At 44.3% G+C, this 18,990-nt stretch overlaps 1 protein-coding gene across 7 annotated transcripts in view; it reads right to left on the bottom strand.

Annotated features, from left to right (window-relative positions):
* Window positions 1-18,990, bottom strand: part of KYAT3 (kynurenine aminotransferase 3) — a 58,322-nt gene that overhangs the window by 2,986 nt on the left and 36,346 nt on the right. For 6 of the 7 annotated variants that reach the window (XM_047785367.1, XM_047785368.1, XM_047785373.1 and 3 more), the window contains 5 exons: window positions 14,010-14,086; window positions 12,145-12,234; window positions 9,283-9,469; window positions 6,885-6,961; window positions 6,385-6,471 (listed from right to left, as the gene is read on the bottom strand). In XM_047785367.1, the coding sequence (XP_047641323.1) occupies window positions 6,385-6,471; window positions 6,885-6,961; window positions 9,283-9,469; window positions 12,145-12,234; window positions 14,010-14,086 (518 nt within the window). Of the gene's footprint in view, window positions 1-6,384; window positions 6,472-6,884; window positions 6,962-9,282; window positions 9,470-12,144; window positions 12,235-14,009; window positions 14,087-18,990 lie in introns of those variants that run through there. The other variant, XM_047785374.1, reaches the window with a different exon arrangement.

Here is an 18,990-nt window from a genome sequence, read left to right as displayed (position 1 = left end):
GAAACAAGTAATAATAAATTATAACCTACTGAATAAAACAGGAATTCATGAGTCCTTACTTCTATGAAGGAATAGATAAATGAATACGTTGCTTGATGGAATATTTCCATAGTTCTAAGGCACCTCACCATAAAACGTTCATTATTTATCAAGGGAAAAAGCATAACTTTAAATAGAGAAGTGTGGCAGAACTGCCTTAGTAAAGTGATTAAACTTAACATCACCAGTGACAGGAAAAATTAGAGGCATGTGCTATCCGATAGGATGCAACACAATGAAGAAAGCATCACTTTTGTGGTTTCCTGCCAGAGGTACATAATCTGAATCTATACAGAAGAAAATGGCAAACAAATAGTGAGGGACTTTCTTCACTGGTCAATACTTTTCAAAAGTATCAGGGTCATAAAAGTCATAAAAGTCAAGAAAAACGGAGGAACCATTCCCGCTTGGAGAAGTGACAACAAAATACAAGGCGTGATCCCAGCCCGGGTTGATGATGGATGACTGTGGCCTGGATTTATTTACTTTTTGTTTGATATAGAAAGGACATTATTGGGACAGTGAAACTTGAGTGTGATCTGAGGCTTAGACAGAATGATATGGCAACGCTGTTCCTGGCTTTGATGGTCATGCTGTGGTTTTGTAGAAGAATGCTCTTTATGGGGCATATACAATAAAGTACTTGGCGTTGATCCAGGCAGCAATAATTAAGTTCGGAACTTACTCTGAAACTGTTAAAAAAAGTTCTGAAACGTATTTACTGAGAATATTTCAAAATATTTTTTTAAAGTAAGCCAGCTGCTCACCCATCTCCTGCAGCCACCCAGTTCTCCCCAGAGGCAACACTGGGATCCTGTCATGCATTTTCCAGAGATAGTCCAGGTGTTTAAAAGCATCTATCTCCCTCTCTCCCTTCCTTTTCCTTTTCCTTTTTTTTGGTCTTTTTTTTTTTGCTATTTCTTTGGGCCGCTCCCTCGGCATATGGAGGTTCCCAGGCTAGGGGTCGAATCGGAGCTGTAGCCACCGGCCTACGCCAGAGCCACAGCAACTCGGGATCCAAGCCGCGTCTGCAACCTACACCACTGCTCATGGCAACGCCGGATCGTTAACCCACTGAGCAAGGGCAGGGACCGAACCCGCCACCTCATGGTTCCTAGTCGGATTCGCTAACCACTGCGCCACGACGGGAACTCCCCCCCCCCTTTTTTTTTTTTTTAATTTTGGTTGATCTTTTTAGGACCGCACCCATGGCATATGGAAGTTCCCAGGCCAGGGGTCCAATCAGAGCTGCAGCTGCCAGCCTACACCACAGCCACAACTACATGGGGGCTGAACCGCATCTGAGATCTCCACCACAGCTCATGGCAAGGCTGGATCCTTAACCCACTGAGCAGGGCCAGGGGTTGAACCTCGGTCCTCCTGGATGCTAGCGGGGGTTCGTTGCTGCTGAGCCACAGCGGGAACTCCCCTTTCCTTGTTATGTAAATGTTAGTATTTCTCTCAAACTGGGCTGCTCTCTGCTTTTAGCTTGTGCTCTATCACCCCATGAGGCTGCTGATTCTTTTATGGATGAGAATGTACCATAATTTATTCAAGGGTCTTCACTGGTGAGTACTTTGTTTTTTCCTTTTTACAGACACACCTGCAGCATACGAACGTTCTCAGGCCAGGGGTCAAATCAGAGCTGCAGCTGCCGGCCTACACCACAGCCATAGCAGCGCCAGATCCTTAACCCGCTGAGCCACTGAGTGAGGCCAGGGATCGAACCTGCATCCTCAGAGAGACAATGCTGGGTCCTTAACCTGCTGAGCGGAAACAGGAACTCCTATTTTGGTTGTTTATAATCCATTGCTATTATAAACAATGCTCCACTGAAAATCCTTGAACACAAGACATCCAATGGCCAAGTAAATCTAGAGGAAAAAATCCTAGACGTAGGATTGCTGGGTCAGAAGACACGTTCAATTACATTTAGATGGTCATTTTCAAATTAACCACTAGAGATTTTATAAATCGATCAGTGCATGTCAGTGTCTTAACCTTTTCAGTTGTCTTGGTTGTTTCCCATATAACAGATAAAATACAATTTCATTGTAGTTTCTCTTTTTGTCTCTCTTCTTATGAGGGATGTGCGGCATTCTGGATTTGACAGCTACGGAAGATGTTACAATAGCCATTGTCAAGTGCTGCTTTTTGGTTAATTTTGCCCTAAATTCAACCCTCTTTCTTTTAATTTCTATTTTCCTGGTGTGCTTGGCCATTCTTTGATTTTTGCCTTTCCAAGAGGTTGGGTAGCTGTGTCAGCTTCCCCTAGGGAATTCTCGCTCTTGTTCCGCTATCCTCCAATACGGATGCTGAGGCCAGGGGCTGAGGCCACAGGGACCCCCCTCCCCTGTCTCCCTGGAGGCTTGATCGCTTCGTCTAGATGCCAAAGCATTGTTTCCTTATCTTTAGAGTCCGATATATGAATAAACAAAGGATGTCTCAGCGTTATTCCGGCACGACTTTTCCCAAGAGAAGGCAATCCTTTCCCACATTTAGACGTATCTCTTTGCTTTCCATGCAAAGAGATTGTGACGTGAAGCCATGACCTTCTCTCCCAGTTCCTCTGTTCCCCTTTCCATCTGCAACCCTTGGGATCTGGGTTCCACTTGGCTTCTACAGCTATCATTTTTCTAATATTTTTAAGCTCTTTGTTCGTTTTCGCTTCTTCTGCCCACTTCTCAATCCTCTGCGTGCCTGCAGAAGAGTATTCGGTGTTCTCTGTGTCATTTCCAAGGTCACTACAATTACCCATAGCTTTAGGTGTCTTTGGTTTCTAACCAGAGCTCTGACAGCTGCCGTTTTGTCTTCTTCCACCATCTCACTCTATCCTTCCTGAACGTTTAAAAATCTCTGCTGTAACTTTTATCTTAAAGGTTTTGAATTTGAAATACCACACGTTTTATGTGCTCTATGGCAATGTCCTCCTTCCTTTTGGTGGAATATTCTCTGACACCTGTTTCTCATTATGCCTTTCTCCTTTTCCCCCGATAGCATCTTTTTCCAGATTCAGATCGGGTCCCTTTTTATTACTCATTTTTGATTGAAATCTCTCTGTAAGCTCCCACCGCCAGCACACCCACGGTTCCTATTGTTCTTGGCAATGAGTACGCTGCCTGCTGGCTCTGTCTATGATCTGGAGATTGATATGGTCTGAAGTATTTGCAGGTTTGCGTGAGGCAGGAACCAGGGAAGCACCAGAAGGAACAGAAATTCTCTCCCGGGCTTGCAGTAAAGTTAAATATGATTCATGCAGACTTCTGGGAGGGGGAGGGGGAGTTTTTTTTTTTTTTTTTTTTGCTTTTTAGGGGCACACGTGCAGCATACGGAGGTTCCCAGGCCAAGGGCTGAATTGGAGCTGCAGCTGCTGGCCTACACCACAGGCATAGCAATGCGGGATACGAGCTGCACCTGTCACCTACACCACAGCTGTGGCGACGCTGGATTCTCCACCCACTTAATGGGGCCAGGGATTAAAGCTGTGTGCTCAGGGTTACTAGGCGGGTTCATTACTATCACCGCTGAGCCACAACAGGAACTCTGGGAGTTCTTTCATTTTTGCTTTCGTTTTGTTGTTTTTGGCCATGGCTGCAGCATGCGGAAGTTCCTGGGCCAGGGATCAAACCTGTGCCACGACACGAACCTGAGCCGCTATAGTAACAATGCTGGATCCTTAACCCATTGCACCACAAGGGAACTCTGAGGGGGAGTTATTGTAGACTTTATTTCTCCCCAACTCATTTAACTTGGCAACTTAACATATTGCTTCCACACTGCCTTAACAGAGCTCTAGCAAAAATGACAGAAATGAAGAACAAGTCTACAGCCCAACCAATCTCCTTTCCACCCCAGCTGGCCTCGGTTCTCCAGGACACGACTGTGTGTGTCCACTCCGCCTCTTCCGCGCTGCCCGAGGGGTCTGGACAAGCGCCGGCTGCTTCCGTGCCCGCTGTTCTGGGTGACAAGGAGGATACTTGCTGGCTCTGTCTACAATTTAAAGGTGTAGCGCAGGAGCCTTTCTTGGTGTTTCCCTCTATCATTACCTTCACTGACCTTGACAACTCTTCCTCAGGGACTGGGGGATCTGTGAATTTGTTTTCCATTCTCCCAGATGGCTTTTTTTAAAAAAAAAATATTTTGCTTTTTAGGGCCACATCTGTGGCATACGGTGGTTCCACGACTAGGGGCTGAATTGGAGTTGCAGCTGCTGGCCTCCGCACATCACCAGCAATGCGGGGTCTGAGCTGCAAATGTGTTAGACACCACAGCTTGCAGCTCATGGCAAGGCCAGATCCTTAACCCACTGAGCGAGGTCAGGGACCAAACCCGTGTCTCCATGAATACTAGTCAGGTTCATTACCACTGAGCCACAGCAGGCACTCCTCTCCTTGATGTTTTTAAATAACTTCCAAGAAGAGAATGGGGAAGGGGTGTGTTTACTACTCTAAAGCCAGACGTCTTGTGTTATTTTCTCCTCTTAGTTGTTTACAACTTCAAATACTGTATCTATACCTCTAGTCCTAGATCCACTGTAAGATGACAGTGTTAATGGCCTCGCCCTTTTTTCTACATTTCAGTCAATTAAATGTTGACATTGTTAGTTGTTCATATCTATACTTTATTCTGGATAAGACACCAATAGTTTGTCGATAGGCCATCTCTAAAAGTTGAAAACAGTGTGGAGTTCTCTTGTGGCACAGCAGCTTGAGGATCTGGCATCGTCACTGCCGTGGCGTGGGTTTGATTCCTGGCCCAGGAACTTCCACATGCTGTGGGTGCGGCCAAAATAAATACATAAATAAATAAAAGTTGAACACAGTGTTGACAGCATTCTGACAGGTTTATAGAGAAGAGTGCTGGCACAGAGAGTGCCTTCATCTTTGTAAGACGGATTTCAGTAGCGCTAACATCTAAGCAATAGCAGTAATACATTCAGATTATTTTTAGCACACATCTGATGGTTCCGAATTCTCTTAGCTTTCATTTATCAGGGAGGTATATTTTGTTTTCAGTTATGAAAGATATTTTCCTGGGTATAGAATTCTGGGCTGATGTATTTTTCAGTTTAGCACTTTGAAGATGTCATTTCATGGCACTCTGGTCTTACTGTTTCTGATGAGAAGTTAGTTAACAGTCATATTTTTGCTACTCTGCATGTGAGGTGTAGTTTTTCTCTGGCTGTTTTCAAGATCTTATTATCACCTTTGGTTTTCAGCAGTTTGATTAGGACCTGTCAAGGTGTGATTTTATTTGTATTCTGTATGAGTCACTAAATTTTTAGATCTCTAAGCTGTTCTTCACCAAGAGGGGAAATTGTAGCCATTATTTCTTAACATTTTTTTTTCTGCCATTCTGTCTTCTTCCTTTTATCTTTTCTCTTTTCTTTCTCTCTCTCCCATCCTTCCTTCCCACACACACATACATATACTATTACTTGACACTGACATAGAGATCTGAGGCCCTATTTATTTTTTCAAAAATAATTTTTCCTTCTTTTTTTTCAGCTTGGATAATTCCTATAGATTTATATCCAGGTGGACTCTTTTTTTTTTTTTTTTCTCTCACATCCTCAATCCACTATATGTTAAACTCAATACATATTTCACATCAGACATTACACTTTCAAATTCTTTAATTTCCACTGGGTTCTTTTTAAATAGTTTTGACCATTACGACCATGTTTTAATTTCTTGAGCGCATTTATAATACCTGCTTTAAAGTCAAGTCCTTGCCTGCTAATTCCTACATTTGAGTCACCGAAGCTGTTTCTATTAACTGCTTTTCTTTATTATTTTTCATGAAGAGTCACATTTTCTTTCTTTCTTTTTTTTTTGTCTTTTTTTGCTATTTCTTTGGGCCGCTCTCGCGGCATATGGAGGTTCCCAGGATAGGAACCTCCATATCCGGCCTACGCCAGAGCCACAGCAACGTGGGATCCGAGCCGCGTCTGCGACCTACACCACAGCTCACGGCAACGCCGGATCCTTAACCCACTGAGCAAGGGCAGGGACCGAACCCGCAACCTCGTGGTTCCTAGTCGGATTCGTTAACCACTGCGCCACGATGGGAACTCCAAGAGTCACATTTTCTTGTGTCTTCACATGTGTAGTAATATTTGATTACATGCTGGACATTATAATGTTATAGGTAAGGAGTTTGATTATGTTGTAATCCCATAAACTCAGCTTCAAAAACTGGTGAGTTTTGTTAATTTTACGGGAGCAAGACAAAATTTAAAACTGCATATGAGTACGACATATCTAGCAACAGCCAAAAATGGTGCTTTATAAATTGGAAGGAAGACTATTATAGCTGTGTTTCTGAGTGGAATAGGGTACTTACTTTAATGAAGCAAAATCGCACAAATTTCTCAAACTGTGATTTGACCTCTGCATTACAGAAGGCTGAAACTGGGATGGCTGACAGTTTCTGAAAAACGAATAGGAAGATACAATAGGAAAAAGAGAAGAACTACTTACATTTAAATATTAATTTAGGAGTTCAAATATTAAACAGATACTTACAAATGTTTATAATAAATTTCTAAAAGAAAAATGTTTTTAAAATCCTCCAAATTGGACTTTCCCTGTGGCACAGAGGGTTAAGGATCCAGTGTTGTCACTGCAGTGGCTCAGGTCACACTGCTGTGGCATGGGTTCAGTCCCTGGCCCAGGAACTTCCACACACCTTGCCATAGGCAAGGCCAAAAAAAAAAAAAATCCTCCAAAGAGAATATCTTGTGACAAAACTACAGTTAACATTGCTCAAAACATGTCAGCAGGCTTCCTTTATAAATTCATTATAACATACCGCCCAATACTGCAAAGGCCCATAAACATTACCTTATTTTTAGTCATCCACTTCACAAATTTATAGTCATAAGGTTCGCTGCTGTCCTTCATATCAGACAGGTCTGCATCTAAAACGACAATACAACACGGACGGCCTGTGTATCACATCCGAGGCAACACGTACGTCACGTGTCTCTCAGGACTCAGAGGTTTCTCGGGAGGCACTCGCAGCGTGTGCTGGCGTCTCAGCCTGCAGCGCGGTGGTGTGAGTCCTCAGAGCCGCTCTGCGGATACGCTAGGGCCGTGCTCACGGGCTGATCATGCTGCCTGCACAGCCGTTAGCATCAGGAGAGAGTGGGTTGCCTTTCCACTCAGAAAGAACACAAGCCTCTGTGATCATTATTAAGGAAATAATAGCTAAATTTATAAAGTGTTCATCCATAATAACTATACCTCCAAATGGGACTTCATCATTAGATCGCAAGCTCCACAAGTGTATTGTAACTTAGGTCAGCATCTGGCATGGAAGTAAGGAAAAGCGTATGTCGGGGCACGATAGTTCTCTGGCATTCAGATTCAGCAATCCACATTTTACATGGTTTTAATTTTACTTATTTGTACTCAGACTTTTTTGAATGCTCCAAAGCAGCAAATATTGATGGGTACAGTATTAACGAAATTTTACAATTTATCTCTCAAAATAAATTAAGGCTGTTATCCATCTTTTCACTACACACTACTGGGTCTTTTCAAATAGCAGTGTAAAAACCTTGCATTGAAGCAAGTTTCACCTGCATTTTTTTTTTAGTATCTTACTATGGTTTTCCTTAATGATTTTATTTCAATTTTCTCTTGTGCCTCAAGACAGTAAAATTTTCATGTAATAATGCTAATAATATTCTACCTTTTATTAAGCACTCTTTGTTACATGATTCTTTCATTTATTTGTGCTACAATTCTGAGAGAAACAGCAAACCTGATTTTACAAGAACTTAAATTAATATTTCAAGTTGTATGTATACATGCATGTTTAATTCACGTTTGGCTCTAACAAAAATGACAACTTATAATCGAATCTAATTATCAGTTATGTGAAAACTCCAGGTGACAAGTACAATAGCGGTGTATTCAAAGGGAGCCTGGAGAAAGGGGTAATCACAGCGCTGGTGGGAGAAACAGGAGGGCGTTAACTAACTGCAGTGACCCTGGCTCTACTACTCAATTACTCTTGTAAAGCTTGCAGAAATTTACTGCCATGGTGCTCAAAGAAAAACAAGGGAATAAATACAATGCTAAAGATTTTATAGGTAGGAGAATGTTGGAATCTATTTCTTTTGTATGCTTGAGACAGAGACCCTCAAAGAAATGAAACAAAATATTTCTTTTTTTTTGGGGGGGGGGGCTTTTTAGGGTCCCACCCACGGCATATGGAAGTTCCTAGGCTAGGGGTCAAGTTGGAGCTGCAGCTGCCGGCCTAACACCACAGCTATAGCAACTTGGGATCTAAGCCACATCCGTGACCTACACCACAGCTCAGGGCAACACTGGATCCTTAACCTACTGAGTGAAGCCAGGGATCAAACCTGCATCCTCAGGGATACTGCTGAGCCGCGACGGGAACTCCAAACAAGACAGTTCTTTATTAAAGGTAGGAGTGTGAACCGTACTCTAACAGCACTAGCGTATGTATTGTGGTGGTCTAGAACCGACCCTGTGCATGTACGTGAATCAGAATTGGTTGCTGCATTCCCACTCTTTCCCCCAGAATTCGGGACCTTATTATCGCACTTGAACAACTGGAATAATCTTATTTATAAGAAAGATGTTATCCATAAAATTTCATCCTGCTTCTAACTTGAGATTTGGGTGGCATGTCAGAATTACATACAACAGCTTCAGGTTATTTAAAGACCACTGCTTTTTGGAGTCGAGCTATGTGACTTCAGGCACGTTATTGCACCTTTTCTAAGGCTTCATGCCTTTAAAATTGGAACGAACACTGCTTTTGTCAAAAGGGTGTTTGAAAGTGCTTGGCATGTAGACCTTCTGTAAACATGACTTTCCTTCTTGACGTGGTGCCCGTACCCTCCAAAGTGGCAAGCATTCCCCAAGAGCACTGATGCTCCCAAAATCTTATTTAAGTAAAAAGGAAACTAAAGTTTTACTGAAAGGGACACAGGAAGATACAGTATTTCATGTGCCTGTGTTTTAAATTACACACCAGAACGAGATGACCGCAGAGTCTGTGTTAAGCAGAAAACCATCACTGCGTAACAACCACCACATTCAAGGTCAAGGACTGAACTGTCAAGGAGATTATAGGACACTGTGGGAACCCACTTCCACGTCTAACATGAGATATGGCTTTGATGCCCATCTTTTCTTCATCATTCTGATATAATCCCAGCTGGGTTTCCATAGGGACGCGGTAACGAAGACCTTTACAAACCTAGCAGAGACACGTCGGCGATGATGAAGTAACCCCCGTCAGGAACTATGGGTCTCAGGCCGGCACTGTCAAGCAGCCGTACCATCCGGTCCCTTTTCCCCTCCAGCTCCTTCGGCAAAGAATTAAAGTAACACTCCGGCTCGTCCATGCGCTTGATGTCGATCCACAGTGCTTGAGCCAAGGCCTCCTGCAGGGTATCGAAAAGTGATTGGGAAATATGGCGATGCTATTTATGGCCAAGCTTGCTGGTAGAATATGCATAAAGACCTTCTGAGTCATGAGACTGGCAAAACGCCGTTCAGGGAATTACGACTGGATCCCTGTGAACCTATGTGAAATTCTGTAGATTAATGGTGGTATCAGTTACATAGAAATGATTAAATCAAATGTAAAGAGCTGAAAATAAACCATGACAATTCCAATGGACACAGAGGTAGAGTCCTTGCTTGATATTCATGGGGGATTGGTTCCACGCCCCCTGTGGACACAAAAATCCACAGATGCTCAAGTCACTTATATAAAATGGTCTGGTCCACGGGGCCCTTTGCATCCAAGGCTTCTCCATCTAGAGATGCAACCAACTGCAGCTCCACAGTCTTTGGAGGAAGAAGCTGCAGCTAGTGAGGTCAGCTGCATTACAGAGACGGCTCACTTGGAAACACAAAGACATTGCTATTTCCTATTGAGGTTAGCTGTAGAATGACTTGTGTGTCTCAGTCTGAAAGCAGACCAGAGAAAAGATGAACCAGCCAGCGTTCCCCCCACTGCCCTGAAGGACGAGTCGTGTAGATGAGAGCTGACTATGTTTCTCCCAGGAAATGTGCAAAGCCCTGCTCCAATCATTCAAGTCCCAGCAAGGGGGCCTGAGTCCCCAGGGATTAGAAGCCAGTTTCTGGGGACAATTGCAGTTACTCGTCTGCCATTCTTCAGGAAAGTCGGAAGAGACAGGAGAGAAACGGGGCCAAGTGAAAAGGCCGGTGTGGTTTAGACCATAGAAGTCTTGCACGGTGACAGGCCAGGAACAGGGAAAGGCCAAGTGAGGGCATCTGAAGAGAACAGGGAGCTGTACTAGCAGGAGGGCAGGAGTCTGGTAGGTGAACTGGGACAGCTTGGCAAAACTGGTTCTCAGAGCAAAGGAGGAGGTCTGAGCAAACCATCAAGAACCTCGAGGCATTCAGAGACACAGGGGCAGAGCGAAGTGGCCACGTTTTAAGTAACCTGATCAGAACAAAGAGACAGCAAGAGCTAAAGGATAAGCTCATCCTCGCACTAAATACATGCCAGTACCTATGTTGAACCTGGCGTGTGATAAGTGCTGGGAACATAGTGACAGACAGAGGAAACACGGTACTTGCTGTTACGGAACCTCCGAACAGTGTGTCCTGGCAGGGACAGGCAGGAGGGGTCAGAAAGAAGACAAATACCTGAAACCGTCAGGATGTAATGCGTTCTGTCGGAGGAACTAAGTCTGGTGCGGCTGAAGGGCGGGACGAGAGAGCCTGGCGAGAAGACGGCGAAGGGCAAGGGCCAGGTTGCAGAGCAGGGCCTGCCCAAGAACTCTCACCTCCCCAGAACTAAACCAGTCTCGGGTCAACAGGGAGCAGGCGCTTTAGCCTCCGAACCTCTGCTTCCCCTTCCAAACTTGGTTGTCTGAGGCGTGGAAATAAACAAGCACTCAGCTCAAATGGAGAAAAAGACATTCAGAAAAAGCGACGCCAGATTCTTCGTGGAATCCTTCTTTTCTCGGGAACTGATCGCTCCCGGCAGTAGGAGATACGTGCTGCCCTAGAGCGTGCGAAGCCCGGGAGACATAAATGCCCACCCTCGCGGAGCGCCCTGCCGGACCCCTCTCTCTTCTCGTACCCACGTGGGACTCACTGGCCAACACTGTCAGCTCTGCCCTCACACACGACCACTTCTACGTCCCCACATGGGTTCAGGCCACTGTAGTCTCTCTCCTGGATGGTCTTTGTCTCAGCAAGGCAGCCGAGTCCCTGGGGTAACACAGGTCAGATGGCATCGCCCCTGTGCTGTCCCTCCAGGCACTGCCCACCCAGAAGCCAGGAAAGACAAGGGATGGCTTCTCCCTTAGAGCCTCCCTTAGAAGGAACGAGGGGCTTTTAGCCCCGTGTCAGACCTGCCTTGGAATCTGACCTCCAGAACATTAGGATAAAAGATTTGTGTTGTTTTGAAGCACTAAGCGTGGGGAGGTGCCTGGCTGGTCTAGGGGTTAGGCTTGAGTGCTTTCCCTGTCGAGGCCTGGGCTGGATCCCTGGTCTGGGACCTGAGATCCCGCGTCACGCTACCGCACGCCAAGGCCGAAAACCCAACCCAACCCAACCCATCCCCCACAATAAGGCTGTGGAAATCTGGTACAGAAACGTAGGAAACCAATACATATAGTATTTAAATATGTGGACAGAGGATGGCTCATTTAACGCACTGTCTACAGATGGACCGTCCCATCCTCTGCGGTGAACGGCCCCGTACAGACAGACCTCTCACCAGGGCAGGTCACAGCGAGAGGGTAACTCCCCAGAGGGCAGCCGCTGCGCCACAGAGCAGGCACACCTGAGTTCTGCCTGGGCTTCACCGTCCTCCACAGAGTCTGCGGGACTCTGTAACCCCACCAGCTACGGATGAGTGTTCCAAGGGAAAACTTCACGTATTAAAAACGAACGAACAAAAAAGCTATTCTAGACAGCAATGAACATGCATTTGCTCCTAGTTCCCAAATTATACCAGAGGCTCTGCTCCCAAGGGAAATGAAGGGGAAGAACTAAGCCAATTCAAGTGTACAACATAACAGTAACACCTCCACCCAAAGACGGGCCTTCAGCCCCAAGCCACGCTAACACCTACCTGCAAGGGAGTGGCGCAGGCAAAGATGCTGTTTTGGTTAACTGTCTGTAAGTGTTTTATCAAGTGTTTAGGACCAATGGACCAGCCCAGCTGGAAAAGAAAAAGATACAAGCAGATTTCAGAAAGGAATCTAATGGGAAGTATCAGCTCTGGGAGAGGAGCCAGGCTTAAGGCCATTATTAAATATACACGATTCTAAAAGGCTCACACCACGAGAGTCGTGTGGTCTTGGTAGTGAGAATCATTTCACCCTGTCCATTTTGTGGAATAGTTTCAACAAGAGTCACTAAACTCTGCTTCCCAAAGGTAAACAGAGTCCACAGTCAGCATTATCTTCTCCCCTCTTTGAACCTGAACTTCTGGAAGTCTATGAGCAGTAACAAAGCTTGTTCGAATTACATACAGGTCAAAGACAGCTTGAATGGAAGCCTTAAGGGACCCCGCCACAATCTGGTTCTCCGGGCCTCATTTTTTTTTTGTCTTTTCTTGTTGTTATTGTTGTTGTTGTTGCTATTTCTTGGGCCGCTCCCGTGGCATATGGAGGTTCCCAGGCTAGGGGTTGAATCGGAGCTGTGGCCACCAGCCTATGCCAGAGCACAGCAACGCGGGATCCGAGCCGTGTCTGCAACCTACACCACAGCTCACGGCAACGCCAGATCCTTAACCCACTGAGCAAGGGCAGGGACCGAACCCGCAACCTCATGCTTCCTAGTCGGATTCGTTAACCACTGAGCCATGACAGGAACTCCTAGAACATGGCTTCTGAACCTAGACTACCTGCCCTGGCTGGACCTTGAATTTATTAGCAGTGTAACCTTAGGCAAGTAGTTATTTGGCTTCTCTGTACTTTCGTTTTGTCTGTAAAATAGGAAGAATAAATTACACCCACCTCACAATGTGGTTATGAGAGTGAAAGGAATCAGTATGTGTAAAAGCTCTTAGAACCTGGCACATAATACATGCCAAAATGATAGCTATTATTTTTTTCTCCTTTTATATTAGTAGGCAGTAATCTGAACATTCTTAGCAAAGAAAAAAGTTTTCTTAGTTGGTTACCTATAAAATTACCTAATGTTTCTTACATTTAAAGGAATGATTAGGTCTCAAAAAGGATAAAGGCCAAAATGAAGACTAAACGAGTAAATAAGCAAAAGATCGGTAAGTATAAGAAACTGTAAACTCCATACATATGCATTGAAAACACAAACAAAGCAACAACAACAACAACAACAAAAAAGACAAAAAGAGAAAAAAAAAAAAAAAGGAGTTCCCGTCGTGGCGCAGTGGTTAACGAATCCGACTAGGAACCATGAGGTTTCGGGTTCGGTCCCTGCCCTTGCTCCGTGGGTGAACGATCCGGCGTTGCCGTGAGCTGTGGTGTAGGTTGCAGACGCGGCTCGGATCCCGCGTTGCTGTGGCTCTGGCGTAGGCCGGTGGCTACAGCTCCAATTCAATCCCTAGCCTGGGAACCTCCATATGCCGTGGGAGCAGCCCAAGAAATAGCAGCAACAACAACAACAACAACAACAAAGACAAAAAGAGATAAAATTAAAAAAATAAAAATAAAAATAAAAATAAAAAAAAGAAAACACAAACAATTTGCACTTAATGGTGCAGTGGGTTAAGAATCTGACTGCAGCGGCTCAGGGAGCTGCGGAGGTGCAGGTTCAATCCCTCTCCCGGTGCAGTGGGTTAAAGGATCTGGTGTCACTGCAGCTGTAGCCCAGCTTTGATCCCTGGCCCAGAAACGTCCATGTGCTGCAGGTGTGGCCATAAGAAGAAAAACAAAAAACGGAAACATAAAAACTCCACACGGAAGAAAATCCACACCTGTTTTCAAACAATGACATTCCTCTTCATCTTACCTTCCAGCCAGTTACACTGAAAGTCTTCCCCGCACTTCCTATGGTTATTGTTCTTTCCCACATACCTGGAAAAGTGGCTGAACAGAAAAAAGAAAAAAGAAAAGTTAGATAATCGCTTCCCAACCAATCTACAGTCACTCAGTATAATCTAAATACATAAATGCCTTAGAGTGTAGTGAATCTAGTTATTTCAATAGTTTTTTTTTGTTGTTTTTTAAACGATAATTTAACTGTAATCCAAGCAGTTGAAAATGTCACCATGCTTGAAAGCATTTAGTGGCAAAATTGTCTCTGGGGGCAGGAGCGCAGAGGCGCCAGCAGGGGGCGTTCTGGGCCGGTCGGTGTCGCAGGCACCTGGGCTCATGTTTGCAGAAGGTAGATGCCCAAGAGAGTCATTCTGCCACACGGTTTTGGCTGCGGCCCTGACTGCTGTTTAGCTTACCTCCGCTCTGCCCATCTCCCCAGTCTATTTCTACAGAATTCCTAGGGCAATGGTTCTAAGTGTGGTCCCCACACCAGCAGTATCAGTATCCCTGGGGAACTTGAGAAGAAGACAAATTCTTGGATCCTGAGAAACTCTGGGGTGCGGTGGGGTGGGGAGAGTCAGTGCCAGCGATCTGCATGCATGTGTGTGAGTGGGTATGTGTTCCAGTGATAACTCACTGAGACATAAATCTCAGGGCATATAATTCATTCATTTAAAGCTCGCAGTGTTCACAGAGACTGTTACCACAATCAATTTTAGAACACTTTTTTCATCCCCCGATAAGCCCCACATCCGTTAGGTACCAACCACTGATACGCCCGTGGCCAGGCACCCTAGAACTTGCGTCTGCGTGGAGCTTACCTAACACGTGTCTTTCCTCTGGGGTGCTCCACCCGGCCTTCGTGTCCTTAGAGACACTAGACACAGTTCAGCTCAATGCTCGGGGCCAGTGAAAATACCAAAGTCACTGTGAAAAAGACACCTGCTTATAGGATGAGTGCTGCCTTTGCTGACTGAACATGCCTATCAGGCCGCGCAAATTTTTGCTCCTCTGCATCTGTTCCTGAAGGAGGCCTGCCACTGATGTGGGGTCAGAAATACATTCCAGCGAGTAAGTGGACTCACAAATGCAGATTCCATCAGTAATGGGAAGTGACTATAGAAAAATTTTCAAGCTGACTGGTATCTTGAATAAAATCATTCACTTACTCATTTACTCAACAAACATTTATTAGCAAGGATCAGGTGCCAGGGACTAACCCAGGTCTAGAGGAAATGAAGACAAGAAAGACACAGCTCCTATCTTCAAGAAGCTGAATGTCTAGTGGTGGTGGGAGACAGGCAGAACGGCAGCTGCACTGCAGTGTGTTAAGAGCTAGAACAGTAGTAGGCATGGTGTGCTCGGCAAGAACAGGACAAGGGGTTAGGGTAGCTCTCTGCAGCCAGCCAAGCTTGACCACACAGGCCTTTGCCAGGCAGAGAAGAGAGAGAATGTGTTTTGGGCAAAGGGGATACAGATGTCAAAGTCATGAAGGTATAAAATGCAAGAACTTGGAGTTCCCTTGTGGCCCAGTGGGTTAAGGACCTGGGGTTGTCACTGTAGTGGCTCAGGTCCCTGTTCTGGCGCCGGACTGGTCCTTGGTTTTATGGGCACTGCCAAAAAACCCAAAGCAACAAAAAAAGCAAGAGCTTGTAAACTCTGTTGGGCATCAGAAAGTTAATCCTCTGTTAATCTGAGAATGCCACCCACACAGTGCTTTCTGCATATTCCTCAAGCGACTCAGTTGTGAAAGTCATTACTCGCAATCCTACAGTTCTTCACTGGCTGTTTTAAGTGGTACAATACATGTTCTTGATTGTTCTGTATGTTGGGATGCACGAAGGGAGAAGAAATACCCATTTCTGTGGGGGGGGGGGTCTAAGCTACCATCTTCTTGAAGTAAACTTCCCATGAGAGAGCGAAGTGCCTACTAAAATGTAAGGCAGCTAAAGAAAGTTCCACAATGAATGTGTATGCAATTTCAGTCTGCCACGAAATACCTGCCAACATCTGTAAAGGGAGGAAGATGAAATGAATCAGAAAAGTTATCATTCTATTCTCCATGGAGTGCAAGAAAACCCAAAGAGACAAATGAAGAAAATATTTCAAGGGTTCAATCAAAGAAGGACGATTCTAGCAACTGATGTAAATAATTATAACCTTTCGAATTTTAAGACCTTTCTAGTCCTCCAAAATATTCCAAAGGATGCAACACACACGCCACTTTCGCATCTGGCCAAAGAAAATGTAAACTGTGCATAAGGCACTTCTTTCAAGTGACAATATATGTCCCAATCAGGAAACCCTATTAATAAGAACAGTATTTAGAAACAATTCTTTAAGGAGTTCCTGTTGTGGTGCAGTGGAAACGAATCCGACTAGGAACCATGAAGTTGCGGGTTCGATCCCTGGCCTCCCTCAGTGGGTTAAGGATCTGGTGTTGTCATGAGCTGTGGTGTAGGTCGCAAACGTGGCTCGGATCTGGTGTTGGCTATGGCTGTGGTGTAGGCTGGCAGCTGTAGCTCCAATTGGACCCCTAGCCTGGGAACCTCCATATGCTGTGGGTGTGGCCCTAAAAAGACAAAAGACAAAAAAAAAAAAAAGAAAAAGAAAAAATTATTTAAAAATAAGAATTACCCAAACTAACACAATCCCAACATGTTTTCACAGTAAGTTACATGTGAAGGAAATAAAAACTACACACACATCAAATGTAGGTTTCACTCACAAAATATCAAATCTAATTATGGTATTTAAAAGGAGAGCTAAGTATGTTTTTGATGGTTACTTTGCATATTAACGTAGATGTCTTTTTTCCAAGGAGTAAGCTGATCAGCTAAATAATTTACAAGGAATTTTGTACTAAGTATCAATGGATTAGTATATAAATATCAATGTACTAGTATATATCTTCTCCAGAAGAGAGGCTTCCTTCGTTGACTGAAATGTCAATTTACTGAAACCTGGAAAGGTCATCTGAATAACATCTGATCCAATAAGAACAAGTTCTACTATTTCAACAAAAAGGGTCCTAAGTAATTTAGAAGCATCTGGATGTTCATGCCCCCTCCTTTTCAGAGATTTGGGGAGCTCGGAAGTTAATGTGAACAAACAGGCAGAGCAGACGACCATAGCACTGCATGTGGGCAAACCACAGGGAAAAATCTTGGCAGGTCTGATGGTTTGAAACAATAACAATAACACCCAGTAACCAGTATTAGTAAGTGTAGCTTGCTGTTGTACCTGAAAGGCAACTGATCTTCACACTACTTTATGACCCATGATCCTTAAATCAGACACGGCAGCTCAAACGGTTACTCACAGGTGACTTTGGCTTTGGTAGAAGCCGGATAAAGATCAGAAACATGATGAAGAGTGAAAACTGAACCAGGGAAAACTCCCCCTGTGACAGCACGAAGATGATGCTAACTTCATAATGCCTGGCTAGCAAGCCTCACTGCATCATATTAAAGAGCCACTACTGCACTTTGCAAATGGATAGGACAGCCATTTAGCATCTTTCATGTAACAAAGGCCACTGGATTCAGTAGAATAAGTTTTGCACTCTCTAATGAAAGAGCAAGTGCATTTTTTGCTTTATCAGTTGTCATAGTAAGTAAAAATCTGGGTTAAAAATATATGTCTTGATATCTTTAGCAAATAACATCATCATTTACACTTTCACCATGAAGGGCGTATAATGTAAGGTTTAAACAATACATTTCACGATCATTTAAAATAATCTTTTGGAAAGAAGACTGCTAAACTAAGTTAACTAAAATTTTAAAGCTTTGAGTCAGTATTGCATAGACATGAACATTTGTAAAAGTATATTAATTCATTAATTCATTATTAAGCTTCCTCTTTTGCTTAACCTAAGAAAATTACCAAAAAATGCAATTGTCCATGTTGGTCTGATTTTCGACCAGATGAAACAGAGGTCATTGACCAGACAGACGTGGATGCAATTTTGACGAATAACAAAAGCCTGCTGGGCCAAGGCCCCATAGCGTGCACAACTCTGGCCCTGCTCTCTGTTCGCACATTCTCCCGTAGAAGACTCGTTCTCGTCCAGGGGGTCTGCTAGCAACACAATTTTGATGACTGCCAAGAATATCTCTGCACCCAATCTGACCCTGATCATCAGGCCTATAATTCCACTTGTCTCTAGACATCTCTGTATGACCGAGACACTGAAACTTAGCATGACTACAGCTTGAGGAGCGGGAAGTTCCTTTGCTCAACTCCTCCCTGCAGATCTGCTCCTCCTCCTACATCTCCGGCCTGCTTAAGAGCCTCGCCACTGCTGAGTGGTCCAGGCTTGAGATCTCAGAATCATAGCTGCTTGCCTTCCCACCTTCAAATGCTAGATTCTGTGCCCTTAAACCTCTATTTCAAAATAGGCCCCACGTAGCACATCCACCGCCAGGGCATGTGACATAAGATCCTCTCCTGTAGCTGGTTCTTAGCTTTATAACACAAATCCAGCTGGGAGCCAATTTCCTTGTCTTGTCACGTCTTGTCACGACCCGTTGTAGTCATTCTCACAGTATGCTTGCTGGTACTTGATGATCAAAGTAGCAAATAAAGGTTTTTGGAGTTCCCTGTGGCTGAGAAAGTTGAGGATCTGGCATTGTCATGGCTGCAGCTTGGGTGGCTCCTGTAGCATGGGTTTGATCCCTGGCCCAGGAACTTATGCATGCTAAGGCATGACCAAAAGAGGAGGGGAAAAAAAAAAAAAAAAAAAAGAACCTATAGAGCTTTTTAATAGAACTCAAAAAAAGTTTTAAGTTTTCCACAAAATTTTCTTAAGCCACAAAGTTTTCTTAAGCACTTAAGGTAAGAGCTATCACTTATCTGATAGTGAATGCTACCAATACTGAAACAAATTAGCATTCAGAAATAAACACTAATAGGAGTTCCCGTCGTGGCTCAGCGGTTAATGAATCCGACTA

Source organism: Phacochoerus africanus, chromosome 6 (assembly GCF_016906955.1).
Source record: "Phacochoerus africanus isolate WHEZ1 chromosome 6, ROS_Pafr_v1, whole genome shotgun sequence".
NCBI lineage: Eukaryota > Metazoa > Chordata > Mammalia > Artiodactyla > Suidae > Phacochoerus > Phacochoerus africanus.
Note: the sequence above shows the minus strand (reverse complement) of the source record. Positions and strands in the feature narration are given on the sequence as shown.